We start from the raw sequence: 18,935 nt of genomic DNA on the forward strand, positions 1-18,935 counted from the left end.
TTTTTTATCATAAGGAAGAGCAGTGTAAGTTAGGTATTCTTCCATGATAGGAATAGGAGTCCTTTTCATAACCTTTGGAGTATTGTTCTGAGTTATAAGTTTCTTCTCAAGATATATAACTATCAGTTGATACTTTGTTTCTATAGTTATTATTTATATTAATTTAAGTGCTATTTCCTTAAGAATTTTTACTAGTGCAGAAGATTTAGGGTCTAAGTCTACTTGGAATTATGGTACTTTACAACTGGATCATCTGGTCCAACTATTTCATATTTTCAGAGGAGTTAACTGAAACACAGAAAGCTTAAATGTTTTGTGTAAGGTCACATGGTTTATGGAGACAGTAGTCATTGGGATTGGATCTAGTGCTCTTTCCAAGCCTTGTGGATTAATTTTCAACTTGAAGTAAAAGTAATAGTATATATTCTGATAATTAACTTCTTTCTCCCTAAAAACTTAGGAATCCTGAAAAAGGATGTCCCTAAGAATTGATTCTATACTAAGCAAGTATTCTGCTGTTCATCTGAAAGCACTTTTCAAGCACAATGTGTATTTTCCTTTTTGGTTACTTTGTTGAGGCATTTAAAATTTTTTTAATTAAAATTTTAAATTGGGGCGCCTGGGTGGCTCAGTTGGTTAAGCGACTGCCTTCGGCTCAGGTCACGATCCTGGAGTCCCGGGATCAAGTCCCGCATCGGGCTCCCTGCTCAGCGGGGAGTCTGCTTCTCCTTCTGGCCCTCCTCCCTCTCATGCTCTCTGTCTTTCATTCTCTCTCTCTCAAATAAATAAATCTTAAAAAAAATTTTAAATTAAAAAATTAAGATATTTTAAATTTTTCTGTAAATTTGGGCATGATTGTGGCTTCTCATTTTTAATTAATTCTTAGCATTATTCACTCGTATTTTGTTGGGTAGACTTTCCCCAAAAGCAGGTAATGACATCTCGTACCCTTAAAATAACACACAAAAGAATTACAGCATTGAGTTCCAGAGTGGGTGGAAGGTCTTAGAGATTATGGTGCTGCTTCAAACAGGATTGAAATACCATCAATTATTTATACTCAAATTTTAATCCATAAAATATTAAGTTGGCAAAGCTTACTTTAATTATGATTGTTAAAGCTAAGCAAAGTGTGTATTATAAAAAGGTACATACAAATTTATTATACCTTAAAAAATCACAATTCAAAATACTAAAATACAAAATACACTTCAGTTCTTGCTAACTTTTCTCCATGTACATAAATACTCTGTACTCCTATATTCATTGAATCCTGACAGTCCTTTTAGAATTATTTCCTGCTTTCCTACTTTGTTGATTGTACTGTAGTTTAAAAATACTGTCCTACAATAGCCAAAATGTAGAAACAACCCAAATGTCTATTAACAGCTGAATGGATAAACAACCTATGGTATATATTTAGCTTCAGAAAGGAATGAAATTCTGATACATGATACAACATACATAGTCTCCAAAAACATTATGCTAAGTGAAATAAGCCAGTCACTACAGGATCAATATTGTATGAGTCCATTTATATGAGGTCCCTAGATAGGCAAACTGATAGAAAGTATAATAGATAGAGGTTACCAGGGGCTGGGGGGAAGGGAGGAATGGAGAGTTGTTTAATCGGTACAGTCTCTGCTTGAGATGATGGAAAAGTTCTAGAGATAGACAGTGGTAGTATCTGCACAACTGTGAATGTACTTCATGCACTGAATTATACACTTAAAAATGGTTAAGATGATAAATTTTACATTGCATATATTTTACCACAATAAAAAAATATTCTCCTGAGTTAGCCATAAAATAAAATCATAGCACTCTCCATTGGGCTCTAAGTATATACCATGAAGGGACCATGCCTCTTGCCATTCTGATTTTTAGCCCCTTCATTCTCACACTGGGGTGGAGAAAACACAGCTGTATTTACTTTTCCATCCACATCTTCTATTTTGAAATACAACCTTTTCTTGCAAATGAGAGCCAAGGTCAAGTGACTACTCACCATTTTAGCTTGCCAAGCATTGTTTTTTTCTAGCAGAGTGCTGGGTTAGGTACAGCAAGTGTGGGCAATGCTACCACTCATATGCCCTCTGAGTGGAATTTAATTAGCCTACCTTCATAATTTCTGTACTCCATTTGGTATGATGCATTTCCCTTCACTTTCATCTCAAATGTACAGTTGTGTATTCACTACTATAGTATTTCCAAGTGTGTGGCCTAGTCCACACATCAGATTGAAATTACAAAGAAAATAAGGTTTTTTCTATCCAATATTTTCCCATTTCTTAAAGATTTTTTTTGTTTCCTGAGATTAGAAAGATGTTTATATGCAAGGTGAACATGAGGTCCTACTGATAATCATCTTTGAATTCTGGCTATGGACATGGCAATTCTATGTACATACTAAAAAGTATATATTTATGTCTTCACATAATAATAATATAAACTGACAAAATACAAACTTTTCAGTGCAAATTAAGAGCAGAACAGATTAGCTTCCTGTCTTCAAACAACCTTAACATGACATAATTGCATTTTTATTGTTTATAATGACATATAAATGTTTGTTCTTAAAAATACATATTATACTTAGGTTATGAATTTGTTAAATGTTCATTCCATCAAAGCACTTGCCCCAAAAAACCCCAGCATGTAGCTATTACTTAATATCTTTAGATTTACTTTCATTTTGTATTTCCTACTACTATAGTATGCTATTTATTTGCATTCAACCAATATACGTTCTATTTATCTAATTATATAAAAAGTATAATAAAATATTTCTATTTTCTTACCATCTTTAAAATTAGAAAGTATTCCATTTCCTTTCTTATTGGTCTATGCAGACAGTTGAAGTGCTTTATTGTTTTATAAAATGAAAATCCTTCATTTGAGTGAAATTAATATTTAGTGTGCTGAGATGTACAAGATCATTTTTCATTGTTTTCCTTTGAAATTATCTGAAAAACGTGACCTTGTTGCATTTGCGTTCTAAAGGAGTTGAATAGATATTTAAAATAAGCCATATAAATGGGAAGTTAACTAGAATCCAGTGTGACTAATAAGGGATATCAAATTCTTCAGACCTGTGGTATACATAATAAGCTTAAAGAATTCATGTACAGAAGCCTAAGCCATTGTGTAGCCATGGCTGTGATCAGATGCTATAGTTTTTAAGCTTTTACATATTGTATCCAGCTTACTATATTTAACCAAGTAACAAGATGCTTAGTTGCACTGATCCTTTGAGCTCTAGTTCTATAGTGGCACAATCTGTACTTTTGGACCTTCATTCTCTACTCCAGATGACACTTGTCCATAGAGAAATTGCTAAGTCCATAAAACAAACAAACAAAACCCAGACAAGTTAAATTATTTCCCGTGATGATGGTCTTTACATTGAAGGGGGAGCACTGGGTTGTAAATCAGGAAACCCAGAGTACGCATCTCTGCCAATTAGCAGTGATGTGACCTTAGTCATTAAACTTTGAGCCTCAGAAGATGAGAATTGAAACAGTAGCTTCCCTATCAAATTTAACAGGTCGTGAGGCTCAAATGAAACAAAGTATGTGAAACTACTTCAAAAACTATATAAAGCACTAAACAAACAACATTTTCCCAAGATTCTGATTAAAACTTTTCTTATCCCACAGATTTAACTGAATTATGAAATTGGTTAAATCATACCAGTAAGTTGTTTCATAGAGTATCATAGCACATGTAAGTTTTAAAAATCATTAGTTTGTTACAGTTTTAATTCTGGGATCACTTAAGATCTGCACGACTCTGTTTTTGTTTATTTGGTGTGATTAATATGCCTCTCATTTTGGTATAAATGGAGATGTGTGGGAAATAGAAATTGGTGGGGTCATAATGTCCTAATAAAGGGTACTCCTTTTCCTCATCTGCATCCTGGGCCAATGGAGAAATAAGACCAAAGAGCCAGCAGACAGCAAAACAAAATGTCCCCCTTTCGACTAATGCAGCCTAGGCTAAAGGAGGGAGCTTAATGTAGTAGGGGAAATGGACTTCAACGCTCCCAGTAACCCCTGTGTAAACCTGTGGGGAAAGTTTAAGTCAGGACAACAGACACTCTTAACTCTGGTAACTTGTCTCCCTTGGCCCAAGTAGAGAGCGAAGAAAGAGACTTTCTCCAGGCTTAGGAACTTGGATGGTTTAGTGTCCCTCATCTAGAAACATGACCTATGGCCGTCATCCACCAACTGAGTAGCTCAGTCTACTTCCTCGGGGAGGAATAAGGGGTATGGCAGACAGCCAGGGAGCTTAGAGAAAAATCCCTCTTTATGGAAACCAGAAAAGTTGATAAGGTTGATAAGGTTAGCTTCTTCCTCTCTCTGGATGGAGAGAGGAAGAATCTCTGGTGGATCTATGATAAAAAGTAGTTGCCACAGTCTCACATACATTATAGCAGAACCTTACTGAACTTCCATTGGGAGACACTTTTTGTGAAGTTGTTCATTTGGCAAGTCAAGAACAATCCATCTCATTCTTCAGGAAACTAAACTAGTTTTAAGTTCTATCTGTATTTAATACCATCCATGGTTCACCATGTGGGTGATAATACAGTGAGCAAAATCTTGTTAGAAAAAAAACAGATGTGGAAATCCAGCTTAACATAATAATTCCTGGCTTATTCTGAACAAGTCTGAATATAAAGTTCATGAAGAAACTGCAGTTATTTAGTCATTCAGTAAACATGTATCGATCACCTATTATGAGCGGCATTGCTCCGATTGCCAGGGAAATGGAGATGAAAGCCGTTGCCCCTGGCTTTGAGTGGCCCATGGTTTTTTGAGAGGTGACAGAGAATTCTAGTCCAGTATGATTTGTGTGGTGAGAGAGGTATGCACAAGCTGTTGTGGGAATACACAGGCAGGCAGTTGGCCTGGGTTGGAGGAGTTACTTGGGGAGATCTTTCTGAAAGAGTCCTAGTGTGCATCCTGAAGGGCAAGATGAAGGGAGAAGAAGAAGAGAGAAAGATGTCTTCATTAAGGCAGAAGTAATCAAATGAGCCAAAGCCCAGAGCTAAAGGGAGAGCTTGGCATGTTTGGATAATAGTAAATAGCTTGGTATGGATGAAGACGTTCGGGAATGGTAATAAAAGAAATCAGAGGGGTAAGCAAGACCAGATCATACCTTATGTGCTACGATACGGAGTTTGCTCTTTTGTCCAGAGGCATTGAGAAGCGTTAAGCAAGGAAGAGCATGTGTGTTCAATACGACCAGCGAGAGGGAGAATGTAGTGTAGAGGGAGTAAGGCCATGTGCAGGACACTCGTGCGGTATTCGTGACACAAGGCCACAAGCTTGCATTAAGAGAACTGACGGTGGGATTGATGAGAAATGAGGAAACTTGGGGAGACGTTAAAAACCTCAAAATCAGTAGGACTCAGTCATTTACTGGATGGAAGAAGTGACAGGGAAAGAGAAAGATAAGTCAGGCTTCTGTGTTTGGCAGTCTATACAAAAAATATTAGAAGAGCATTGGGTTGGAGTAGAGCTGGGCAGGACTTGTTAGGTTCAGAACATGCTGAGTTCAATATTCCAAAAGAAAAGAAAGGTATAATAGGAGTTGAACATGTGGGTCAGAAGCCCCAAGTAGAAGTCTGGGTTCAAGATGGGTGTGGGCGTGTACGCACATGCATGCATCTACATACTTACCTACTTTCAGGGAGTGGAGGGATAGAGCAATAGGAACCACGGATATGGATAAGCTCCTCTAAGGAAGTGTGTAGAGACGAGGAAGAATAAAGGAACAGAAATGAGACCTTGGAGAATATCATTTCAGAAATAGACAAAAGAATAATCAGCTAGACAGACAGAGGCAACACCACGAAGTGGCACGGAAGCCAGAAAATAAAAACGCAGAGGGTCACCAGTCTCAAGTGCTACAAAGAAGTCACGTAAGGTTAGCACTTCAGAACAGCTTCTCAGTTTAGCACAGTGTGATTATTCGTAACCTTGGACAAAGCAGTGTCAGCACAGGGGCAGAGAGAGAAGGCAGACCGCAGTGGGTGAGGAGTGAGACCGACAGCGAGTGTCAGCAATCATCTCAGCCTGGCTGTGAAAAAAGGGAGAAAGATAGTGTGGGCATTCAGTGGGTGAGATGCCAGTGGGTGTAAAAGACCTCAGCAGAACTTTCTGTAAATGGTGAATTGACTTTATAAAAGATCGGCAATTGGGAGCCACCTCCTAAGGGATGAAGCCACGTCCTTGTAGAGTAGGGACAGGATGGGTGTGGAGCCCTGGGGAGGGATTTCTCTTTGGGTGGGAAGAGGGCAACTTGCCTGTGGTGGTAGGAGGGAAGCGTGGAGGGGCACAGATGCGGTAAGTAGAAGAGATCCTCGCCTGATGATTCGTGTTTCCTCTGCAGAGTGGGGTCCTGGCCCACTGGCCAGCAGCGAGGGGCCAGGTGGTGATGTAGGGCAAGAGGAGAGCAGGGGTGAAATATGGGCTGGCAGGAATGAGGGGGAAGGCCTACAGGCAAATACGAGATTCCTGGAGAGCTTCAGGTCAGAGATGATGAACTTCTATAAACTACCTTTTAAAAACATTTTTTAAAAAAATCACTAGAATAGCCTTTTTTATGTCCCAAACCTGTATTAAAGAGGATCCCATGCTGAACATACTGTTTTTTGCTGGTTCCTTTCCTAAAATGCTTCTCTTTCCTCTTTCCACTGCTCCCCCACTCTAGTTGGCTGTATGGAGGATTTTCCGGCTTCAGTGAAGCCACTTTTCCAAGAATGCGTGGAACAGATTACAGAAGCCAGTGCCAGCCTGCTTCCTTCCCCCTCTTCACTTGCATAGGTTCAGCGGGAGTTCTGAAAAGAGGAAGTCAGGAGAACTTTTTTTTTTTTTTTAAAGAAAGATCGAAGAAGCAGGAAGCACAGGCAGGTGGAAATACTGGAGGGGGGGGGGCGGCGGAAGAAAAGAGAACAAATACTGAAAAAAAAAATCATGAACCAAGTTGCAAATTGAAATGATGTCAGAAATCAGAAAGGAAAGGGAGCAAAGAAAATACCTACTTTCTAAGCTGGCCTCTTAGTTTGCTACTCTAATATATGGCATCCTCAACCTGGGAGGCCAGGCCGTATGGGAAACAGGTTGGCAGTGAATTCAGCTTCGTCTCCTGCCTAATTTAGCTGTATCCGTGGTCAGGTGTTCCGGGCTTTTGTTTGTTGCTTTGGCCTAACCCCTCAATGTAAAAAATCAAGTGTGGGGTGCCTAGAATATCTCAGAAAAAAGGGGGACCCGATTCAGGGGCCACAAGTGGACGCTTGTGCTGTGCAGGTGTTGTGCTCTGCGTAGGGAGGATTTGCAGAAAAGCAGCGAACGGGCTCCACCTTTGCCAAGCAATTTCTCCCTAGCGAAGGGAGACTATTGCTTAGGACTTATGTAGGTAGAAGAGACCAGCCCCTTGGCTTTCATCAGCTAGCCGGCCATTTATTAGCAACTAGCCTCTTAGAAAAAAGAAATAAATAAGGAGGCTGAGTACTGCCTTACTCTACTAACTGTGCTGTTGCTCCTCTCCCCTTCTAACCTCTTGTCCCCTGATGCTTCTGACTCATGTTTGCCCCCCAGCCCACCCCCGTCAAGACGCTGATGTAATGCAGGCAGATACCAGTTGAAGCCAGAATAGAATGGATAGTTATCTGGGGAGATGAAGTGACAGTGTTGCCCGTTCGGGCTATTGTTCAAAGGAACATGTCTTTTATTTATAGATGTTAGAATTTAAAGGCATAGACAGCCAGAGCTTGGCATCACCTCTTCTTACTGTAACTCGTTTCCTAGAAATATGCTTTAGCGTATAGCTACCTTCTTTGCATGTAAATTGAAGGTGTGAGATGTGAGTTTTATACGTGGTTTCATATTCTTCTAATAGGTTCTGTGACCGTTTTGGTTAAGGTTGGTTTCTAAATTTTAATGCTTCAATATTTTGCTTTTATAGGACACTATTTTATCTCTACTTCTCCGAGGCACGGGTTGCCTTAAAAAGCAGGAGGTTTGAAAAGATGCCAAATATAGGTGATGTTCATATTAATACAATAGTCATACTTTAGTCGGGAAGTCTCCACATTGTTAGCAGGTTTGCAAAATTGGCACCCCTTAATAGATTTCATGGTGGTTTGGGGGGCTTCTGTGCCAGGAAAAATGTAGTCTGTTCTCAAACCTGCATTTCCTTGCTTTCAAATACCCAGGAGCGAGGTTCACAGGATGCCACTAACCTTCTGTTGCTCCAGGGAAGTGACTTCATTTTTCTAAGCCTTTACTGAAAAGTGTTATGTGCCTTGTATTCTTGGACTGTGTTTTTTTTCGGAAGCTCTGAGAAGATTTTACAGATTGAACCTCGTGAATCTTTGCAGCCCCTCTGCAAGAAAGGGAGGAATAGTGTCTATAAACGTTTTTGAATTATTTGAAACAAAGATAATAGAATGTGAGGATTACAAGATAAACTTGGCCAGCCCGTTTTTTAACAGCTCAACTGATGAACAAGAAATAATTTTTATACAAACATAAACATAGCTGATTAACTGTAAACTTTGTTTGTTGTAATGATATAGATAAGGAAATTTCTCTTCTCCCCAAGATTTAAAAAAAAAAATTCTGACATGGCCTCCTCCTACTTAAACCATGTGAGGACAAACATTAATTTGAAAAAGAAGTATTTAAAGCTACATTATACGAAGGAACTTATACTCAAGAACATTGTCATAGCAGCCCTTCTGCGGACAGGATTAATCACAAAAATAATGAATATGTTTTATGAACATAATATTTGAAGTAATTTTTTAAAATTTGGCTATTAACCATAAGGTTAATTGATTCTTTTCTTCTTGCTCCATTGTGGTTAACATACTCATTCTTCTCTTTAAAGACCCATTTTATTATGCAAATGAAAAAACTGAAAGACTGTGTGTGTAAGAGAGAGGGCTGCTTTTTGCCAGGGAACTCATGCACCTGTTTCAGCCCTCAGCCCCCACCTCTGCTTCCACTGGCTGCCAAGCTCGACTTCGTGAGCAGAGTAGAGGGTGTGGGGTCCTTGAATTTTGACTCACATTTTCTTTGTGACTTACTCGTGTTTTGCCTTATAGTTTCTCCCCTTCCAGCTCTCAGCATGCCAACAGCAGCTGCATCATGGCACTCACCCTGCTGCCAAGAGGGCAGGCAGCCTCCTTGGAGACTGTAACATTGCACTCGAGCCAACTGTTAAGAAATAGATGGTGGAGTAATACATACAGCACAGCTGAAATTCAGAGCCTTCTAGGAGGCATTTGGTGGAACACTTTGTCTGTGGTATTTTTACGTTAATTTTTGGAAACTTTTTATTTTGGACAGTTTTCAGACAAAGGTAGAAAGAATACATGTAGCACATTCCCGCGTACCTTCTACCTCTCCGTTTCAACTGTGATCAACTTATAGACAATCTTGTTTCACTGACCCCAGCGTTTCCCTGTGGTTTATCCAGACTACTGGTAGATTTATCTCTGGGGATAAATATTTTATAAATACAGTTGCTTTTCTGTCCTTCTGCAGTCTAAGGTCTGTCACCTTAATGATTTTTTCAGTCCTCTCTTCCTAATGGTAAAAGATATTAGAGTCTTTTTTCCTTCTGAATTAGGCCAGGATATGCTATGTTGGCACCTGTCATATTTTGTGATACCATCCCCTCAATTTTCAGGGCTTTGTTCATTCAGTTGCCCAATCTATCCAAAGCTGAGGTGTGCGGGGTCTTCGAATGTGGAGCCTTAAAGGTCACCGGGCTTGATTCTCAGGGTTACCACAGACTAGCTCTGTAACCCGGGACAACTTCCTTCACCTTGTGTGCTTCCGTGCCCTCTTGTTTTTAACAGGGGACTAATAATGGTACACACCCCACAACGCTGTGGTGGCACTTAAATGGGTGAGTACATTTAAACAGCTCAGATGGAGACTGGCAGAAAGTGCCCAGTTTATGCCGGTTGCTGCCATCCTCCTCTTCCTCCTCCTCCTCCTCATGATTATTTGTCCTCCCTCATCACTCATTTTACAGACTAGAGAAGTGAGGCCCAGGCAGGTGAAGTATAGGGCAGTTTTATCAGCAGAACTTGAACGAGGAACCATATGTCTCAATTCCTTTATTATCCAAGATGCGGTCTGCCAGAGGGTTAAACCTTAGAAGCTGGGTGTTGAGAAAGCAAAGCAGTACGGGTAATACACCTCCTCGTTAGTGGAGAAGGTGAGATTTCAAGAATGCTTTTGTTTAAGAAAGATGATTTGGCTAAGGAAACTGGAGAACGTTCTGTACACAATAAAGAGAAGAAAGTTCAAGCATGGGATGCTACTAACGGATATATCTAGGGAACATTTGTGCATGAGATTAAGAGAGAAGGCAAGATATAAGAGAGGAGGGTAAGATAAGATGATGTCAAAAACAAGAGGGGCGCCTGGGTGCTCAATCCGTTAGGCATCCGACTTTTTTTTTTTTTTTTTTGACAGAGAGAGACACAGCGAGAGAGGGAACACAAGCAAGGGGAGTGGGGGAGGGAGAAGCAGGCTTCCCGCGGAGCAGGGAACCCAATGTGGGGCTCGATCCCAGGACCCTGGGACCATGACCTGAGCCAAAGGCAGACGCTTAACGACTGAGCCACCCAGGCGCCCCATAGGCATCTGACTCTTGATTTCGGCTTGGGTCATGATTTCTGGGTCATGAGATGAAGCCCCGCATGGAGCCCTGCATCAGGCTCTACACTCAGCACAGAGTCTGCTTGGGATTCTCTCTCTCCCTTTTCCCCTCCCCGCCCCACTTGTACACTTTCTCACTCTCTCTCAATAAATAAATAAAATGTTAAAAAAAAAAAGAGATGGGTGAATCCTAAATTTTATCTAAAGCCAAGTGGCATTACCCATTCCGAAAGTTTTAATTTATTCACTTATTTTAACATGTGCTAAGCATTATTCTACATACTTATGAATATCATTTCATTAATCCTCATTGCAATCCTGTGAAATAGGTACTGTTCTTGATCTCATAATATAGCCAAGGAAACTGAGGCATGGAGAAGTTAAATAACTTGCCCAAGACAATAAGCAGGAGACCTTGGATTTGCACCCAAGCAGTGTGGTTCTAGAATCTGTGCTCTGAACACTCTGTTGTGCTGCTCCACGGTAACCAAAGCCTCCATGCATAGGTCATCTTGAAGAAAGCAGCGATAGCTAGGTGAGATCCTCTAAAGAGGCTGGAATTGTGGCATCATTGCTCACTGATACCTGTGCTCTCATCTGACCCAGGGATCCTTAGTATTTAAGTCTCACTCAGGTTTCAGAAGGCAGGTTCTGTCCACTGTGTCCATGGACCTTTCTAATAAGCTTTGTCGTAGCAGGGTGTGGTTACGCTGTTCTAGTTACAGTCCTAAGAAAGTACTCTGGTGTTTTATTTTCACGGGAAGTGAGGATAACTCTTGCTAGGGATGTGTTTGGTTAATTCAGAGTCATTTACTAAACAAATATTTCTTGAGGGCCTCTGTTCTAGGTGCTGGGGATGCCTTGTGAAGAGACCAGTTCCTCTCCTACAGAATCTCCATGGAGTTTTCCTTTCTAGAGCTTCTCATTGGCATAACAACAGTGTCATTTCTCTCAACTCATACAGCAAAAGAAAAATCAAGAGAAACCTCTCCTGACCCCACATCCCTTTCTAGCTACTGGCCCATATATCTTTTTCCCATCTGTAGCACCATGTCTCAAAATGTTGTCTGTTCTCATATTTGTCTTTACTTGCCTTCCTCCCATCTTTTTTTTTAAGATTTATTTATTTTAGAGAGAATGTGTGTGCAAGCAGGGGGAGGGGCAAAGGGAGAGGAAGAGAGAGAAGCAGACTCCCCACTCAGTGTGGAGCCCAACATGGGACTCCATCCTACGACCCTGAGATCATGACCTGAGCCCAAACAGAGTTGGATGCTCAACTGACTGAGCCACCCAGGCGCCCACCTCCCATCATCTTTTAAACACAGCACCAAGCAGACTTTCTCCTCGAGATCTCCCCCAGCTCCAGACTCCTGTCGGATCCGCCTGTCTACGAACAGCTCCTCATCTTCCTGCTACACCCGCTCCCTGCTGACACTCTTTTCCCATCCCTGTAAATGGAGAATGGAGACTCCATCCTTATTGCTCAAGCCACAAACTTTGGTTTCATCCTTGCTCCGCTCTTGCTCTCACACCCCCACATCCATTCCATCAGCAAATCCTATTGGCTTTCTTCTTGGTCTATCCACAATCCAACCATTCTGTCTCACCTTTAGTATCACCACCTAATCCACAATCATTTCTCATTCCCGGCTGGTCTCCCTGCTTCCTTCCCTGGACACAGTACCCCCCCCCCCACACACACACACACACACTGTCTGTAGTCATCAGTAAGAATTTATCTCCTCTGTAACAACATGTCCTTCAAAAAATTTTTAAAGCGCTCATGCAACAACACGGATGAATCTCATATATAAAATGTTAAGTGAAAGAAGCCAGAATACTGTATTATGACTTCATTTAAAATACAGGTAAAACCAGTCTGTGCTGTTAGAAATCAGAATGGTGACTGAGAGGCAAGGAGTTGATTGTGACTGAAAGAGCACCTGCTGGGCCTCTGGGGAGCTGGTCACTTCTATTTCTTGATCTGGGTGCTGGTTGCTCACAGGTGTTTGGTTGGTTAAAACTTAGGCTGTACACTTACGATGTACCCTTTTCTGTATTCATTTTCCATTTCAATAACAAGTTTAACAAAACTGCTGTTTCCTACACAGAAAACCATTCTCCTCTAGACTTAGGAGGAATTTATCAGCACTTATAATTATTACAATGTGAGCCCCATGCAGGGAAAAATCTTGTCTGCTTTCATCCATTCAACAAAGAGTTATTGAGCACTGGGCACTGATCTGGGCACTGGGGATACAGCAGTGAACATGGGAAGTGAAACTCCTTAAGCTTCCAAGGGGTGATATCAGAATAACTTATATACCATAGAACAAGGTGCTGAGGGCTATGGAGAGGAAAAAGCAGGAGAGGGAGACGGAGTGCTGGAGTGCGGGAGGTGAGGGCCAGGCTACAGTTTAAATAAAGTGGTCAGGAAAGGCCTCCTTGAGAAGGCTGTGAGAGAAGGAAACCGGGTATGTCTGGGAGAAGAACCTCCTGGGCAGAGGGACTGGAGAGGAAAGGCCCAAGGCAGAAGCAGGCTGGGTGTGCACGAGCAAGAGCAAGGGGCAGTGGGACTAGAGAGGAGGGAGCCAGGACAGCCTAGCTGGGGATACTGGCAGAGAGGTGCCCCGGGGCCAGATCAGGAAGGGCCCCGTTGGCCTCTGTAAAGACTCTGCAGTTTTGGGCGCCTGGGTGGCTCAGTTGGTTAAGTGACTGCCTTCGGCTCAGGTCATGATCCTGGAGTCCCTGGATCGAGTCCCGCATCGGGCTCCCTGCTCAGCGGGGAGTCTGCTTCTCCCTCTGACCCTCCTCCCTTTCATGCTCTCTGTCTCTCATTCTCTCTCTCTCAAATAAATAAATAAAATCTTTAAAAAAAAAAAAAGACTGCAGTTTTATTCTGCATGAGACCGGGTTGAGGGGGTGGGGGAGTCAAGTTTTGCCTAACCTGGTTTGAGGTAGGTTTCAGCTGCTTGGAGCAGCAGGTCATTGGTTCTCATTTTTGTAAATACACTTCAGTTTTGTATCCATTCTCCTGGTGATGGACACTTAGTTGGGTTCCAGTTTGGGGCTTGCATAGAGTGCTATGAACACCCTGGTGCACATCTTTTGGTAAAGTACCATATGCAAGGTATACCAGTTTTAAAGAAATTGAACAAGATATATCAATTCTTATCTGAATACCTTGGGTAATATAACATGCTAGTTCCAGCGAAAGTCAGGCAGGCAGTCAATACTTATGGTTCGCATTCGAGGTAAATGTTCAAGTATGTATCAGGGTATACAAGGTGGAGGATACATGCATACATACAAAGTATGCAAGGTAAGTTATGCAAGGTGGAGAATACAAAGAGATGTCAAATAGATTTCTTGCCCTCAAGTACCCTAGACTCTAGCTGGGGATAAGACATATGTATAATGAAACAACCACTAGCAAGGATAAAAACAGTAAATGCCAAATAAGATCCTAGGCATTTTGCCCCATATTCTCTCTGAAGCCGGCAAGGTCACTTTGGACTACGTTGATAGAAGATTTCACAGGGAAGCTGGGAATTCTGTAGAGCCTGAAAGCATACATTGGATTTGTGAGCCAGACTTTGTAGACATTATCTGGGCTAGGGAAATAGCAAGAATGCCAATTTGTATTTGAGGGGGCCATGGGTGGTCAGTCTGAGTAAGAGTAGGGATTAGAATTCATTTCAAAGCCTAGTAGAGATCTAGATAGATGTATTTCACAAGTAGAGTAAATAACAGCATTCTAATCTGGGAATATTTCTATAGTCAAGATTTCTCAATCATTTTGCTATATTAACGCCACATTTACCACTACTAAACCTCAAAGTCCACGAGGTCTAAATGACTTAAATATATATGTATTTTTAGACTGGCAAAGAAAACTCATCCAGTGTGACTGTAGCAAGCCCCGAGATGGAAAATAAGGCAGGCCAGACTTTGGAAAACAACTCATTAATGGCCGAACTCCTGAACGACATACCCTTCACCTTGGCCCCACATGTCCTGGCCGTGCAGGGCACCATCAGTGACCTTCCAGACCACTTACTCTCCTATGATGTCAGCGAAAATTTATCACGGTTTTGGTACGATTTCACTCTTGAAAATTCGGTGCTCTGTGATTTGTAATCTTTATGTCTATTTGCACTGTAACAGCTTTAAACAAAAGTTTGCCCATTTTATTTAACCTGTTTGATGTTCTTTGCCATTTCACTGCTTAAAGGTCCTCAGAAAAGCAAGGATCTTAAAGCAAAGAAAACGACATTATGTTCATTACTCTATTTGTTTAAAAGGTGGACTTAATTCTGCTTCCTTTCCCCCAGATAATATAAAAACTAGACTATCAAGGTTTTATGAAAGGAGCAGATTCCTTCAACCAGTCTCTCAAAATACAACCCCTCAAGTGTATCTTAGGAGAACTGTGAGAAAGAGCTATGGCACTTTTCTTAGTCACCTAACTCTGAAGTCTACGCTTAGAATGAGTGTGATTTCTCTTCTGTGGTTCGGAGGAAGCTTGAATTAATGTTACTCCCTTTCTTCTTCCACAATGTTTATGAATGAATTCAGAAAAAAAAAAAAAATGTTGCCAGTTAGCTTAATTTCTTCAGTCCCAATTTAGACACCGAGGTGGAAATGTAAAACTTTTCCTAAAAAGCAGTGGTAGTTTGCTGCTCCAGGAATGCTGTCCCTGCTCTGGATGCTATTTCTTTTGAGGGATACATGTGATACATTTCAGTTTCCTCAAAGCCATGGCAGCCCTTTCCACCCTGAATGATTCCCGTGGGCCTGCCTTTGTTTTCTGCCTCGTTGTTACTCCAGAGCGTGGGCTGTCACCACTTTCCAAAGAACTTCCCCTGCTTCTGCTTCAGTTGGCATTTGCTCCCCTTACCACATATGTTCCCAGTTTATGAAGAGATCCACGTTTCCTTTCAACCTCTTTGCCTCCTAAAGAAAAGCATCTCATGATGATACATATTATTGCTGATAACACCCTTATTTAGAAATTTGTTGGCCACAATACAGATGGAAATGTTTTGCTGCTAGAAAAGCTGAAATCAACTCATTTCCAATTAGAGTGTAGGCAAAACACCTAACCATGACTTTTAGTTCTTGGCTATCCATGATTTATGCCAACTAAAGCAGTAAAGAACTGCCATTGGTCAATAAAATGTAAAGGGAAAAAGCAAATTGTGATAGAGTATTTTCCATGCATGGAAAATTTAAATCACATTTGTTTTGATTAGGAGCAATACAATTTATTGATTCTGTGCCAAATTGTAAGTATATTTTTCACAAAGATAGCGTGCCATAGCAAAACTAAACACCGTGCATAAAGGTATGTGAATCATTCGAGTTTTAATGTGTTGTGCATGTTTGTTTAATAAAGGTAGCATTGTCTTGATAAAAATGCCATATTATTTAAAAGTTAAATGAATATTTCTATTGACAAAAATATGCTTCATTTACAAATAATGTTACCACATGAGGTGAATGATTACATTAAATCTTTACAGTTTTCATAAAACATCAGTCTAGGAAATGTGACCTATTACTAACACAAATGTGAACATTTTATAGCAGTTTTTGTGAAAACATCCTTTTTAACATCCATGTTAATGTACCTTGAAGCTAAGTGTTATGTCATCAGTTTGTCTAATATATTTGTTAAATTTTGTCTGAAATACATTTCATTTATATTTATGTCTACCATCTTATAAATATGCTTGTATTTTCATTTGTCGAAAATAATTGTTATATATAAATAAATGTGAATTAAAATAAACTGATATTTTGATTATTTTCAGATCCAGAAAAAAATAGTTTTCTTTACCTTCATATTTGAATGCAAGTTATTAATTCTTTCTGAGGCACATATTTAAGTATATAGTTTATGCAGTGCCACAAAAATATGAAATTTCCACTTATATGTAAACTTTAGGGAATAACATTGAAAATGGTAAGATCACTAGTCCTGGCTTAACAGGACTGTAGAGATTTGAAAGAAATCACATGAATATCTAGTTCTAGATAGATCTCCATCACCACAAAATTTAGTAAGGACTAGTGTTCATGACCTTCTTTTAACAAAAACATTTTAGTTTTCTTAATCCTGTATATAAATCGTTACTCTTTTAGAAATCAGCCAGCCAATTTCAATTACCCAAGAGAAACTTGAAGCCCAGAGAGGTCCAATGACCTAACTCACCTGGTTAGTGATAACCATTGAATTCAATAGTGTTCAGAATTAGAAAGTATAACAAAGCTGTATGCTCTGGTGAAAAGAGTTTGGGCATTTGAGGCAGCCAGACAGTTTGTAAAGGCTCACTCACAAGCTGTGGGACTTTGCTCAGTTCCCTAACTTCTAGTGTTCTTAGTTCCCACACTTGTTAAATAGTAATAGTATGCACCTTGCAGAGTTGTGTTAAGTTTTAGATGGTGTTTGTCAGACGCTTGGCACCATAAAGCTTGACACACTATAGGTGTTCTGAGAAAGGGAGACGCTATAATTCTCATTACTTACCACACATGCACACTAGTCTAACAAAATGCAAAATACATATTCACTGAACTGAACATATTAAAGAGGCATATAAAAAACAGCAATCTGCGTTTATTGTCGGTCTCTCCTGACCCATTATTTTTTTTTCCATAGTAAATACCTAACTGTAAAAAAATTTCTAAAATATGTTGGTTGACTCTCTGCAATTCCTTAGTTAAGAATTCCCTACAGAACACTTTCTTTTCTCTCACTATCCAGCATCATGGCCGTTTTCCTTAATTCAAGGTATCACTGGAAAAAGTACAGTAGATACAGATTGTACAAGTGCTTTTACTGAATCTTATTTTTAGCCCTGCAATATATTCAGGAAGTTGCATGTATTTTTTTTTCCAGCTTTCTTTAATGGCATTTGCATCTTTTCCTAAAAGCAGAATTAGCTAATTTTGACCAACTTATTATGGTTAAATTTTTGATTGACTGAACTTTTAAAATTGTACTATTAGGTATTAACAAAACCACATTTCTTAACAGTTTTGGAAATCTGTAATTGTTTTGTTTTGTTAAGTAAACATTCGGTGACACCAATACTTTTTTCCCCTTTTCAAAATAAAATGATAAATTGGAAACAGTATGAAAGAAATCTTTTCTAATTTTCCCAGAATCCTGATGTCTTATAATTCTAAAGGACAGGTATGGAGTAGCAAGGAAATAATCTCATTCATGTTCTAAAACAGTGGTACATCGGACCTTACTCCCTTACCTATCATGTTAACAAATGATCAATAAATGAACATTGCCCTCGGTTATCTAGCAAAGAGTGTTACTTTCAGAGATAATACATTGTCTTATTAATATGTCAGTAGTAACATTCACATGAAATATAAGTATATTGGATAGGTGGCTGAAGGATGTTACATCTTTTAAAGCCATTGAGAAATAAGGGTTTGTGGACATTATCTTTTGAGCATTTGTGTCATATTACTAAGGGCATGACCTAAATATTATTGAAAAATCTGAAATTCTCAAAATAAGTCTGACTCCGCTGATATTACATTGGCCTGAAAGATGAAGTAGTCTTATTATGTGTTAGGAAAATGACCCTTTATGCCATATGGTTTGGTACATCAGTGTGGGTGAGAGACAGATGTGTTGATTAATATGTAGGAGCTCTGGGGCGCCTGGGTGGCTCAGATGGTTAAGCGTCTGCCTTCGGCTCAGGTCATGATCCCGGAGTCCTGGGATCGAGTCCCGCATCGGGCTCCCCGCTCTGTGGGAAGTCTGCTTCTCCCTCTGCCTCTCTCTCTCTCTCTCATGAATAAGTAAATAAAATCTTAAAAAAAAAAATATGTAGGAGCTCTGTTACAGTCAATACAGCAGTATGTTAAACATCATTAAATCAACTTTTTATGTCAGGGTAGCTTTAGATTTATAGAAAAGTTACAAAAATAGTGCAGCATTCTGATATACCTCCCACTTAGTGTCCCCTGTTGTGAACATCTTACATTACTATAGTGCATTTGCTACAACTAATGAACCAACTTTGGTACATTACTATTAACTCAAGTCCACACACTATTCCAATTTCACGGTTTTCCCATCATGTTCTTGCTTCCCTTCTAGCATCCCATCCAGTAGAGCACATTACATTTAGTCATCATGTCTCCTTAGGCTACTTTTGGCTATGATAGTTTCTTGTTTTTGATGACCATAACATTTTTGTGGATTACTGGTCAGGT

General features: G+C 40.0%; 1 protein-coding gene across 1 annotated transcript in view; it reads left to right on the plus strand.

Annotated features, from left to right (window-relative positions):
• The window catches only part of UMAD1 (UBAP1-MVB12-associated (UMA) domain containing 1), a 215,784-nt gene extending 199,316 nt beyond the window's left edge, over positions 1 to 16,468 (plus strand). The window contains exon 4 of the mRNA XM_044919998.1: positions 14,571 to 16,468. Coding sequence (XP_044775933.1) covers positions 14,571 to 14,828 — 258 coding nt within the window. The 3' untranslated portion in view covers positions 14,829 to 16,468. The remainder of the gene's footprint in view (positions 1 to 14,570) is intronic.
• Positions 16,469 to 18,935: the final 2,467 nt, after the last annotated feature.

Source organism: Neomonachus schauinslandi, chromosome 12, assembly GCF_002201575.2.
Source record: "Neomonachus schauinslandi chromosome 12, ASM220157v2, whole genome shotgun sequence".
Classification (NCBI taxonomy): Eukaryota; Metazoa; Chordata; class Mammalia; order Carnivora; family Phocidae; genus Neomonachus; species Neomonachus schauinslandi.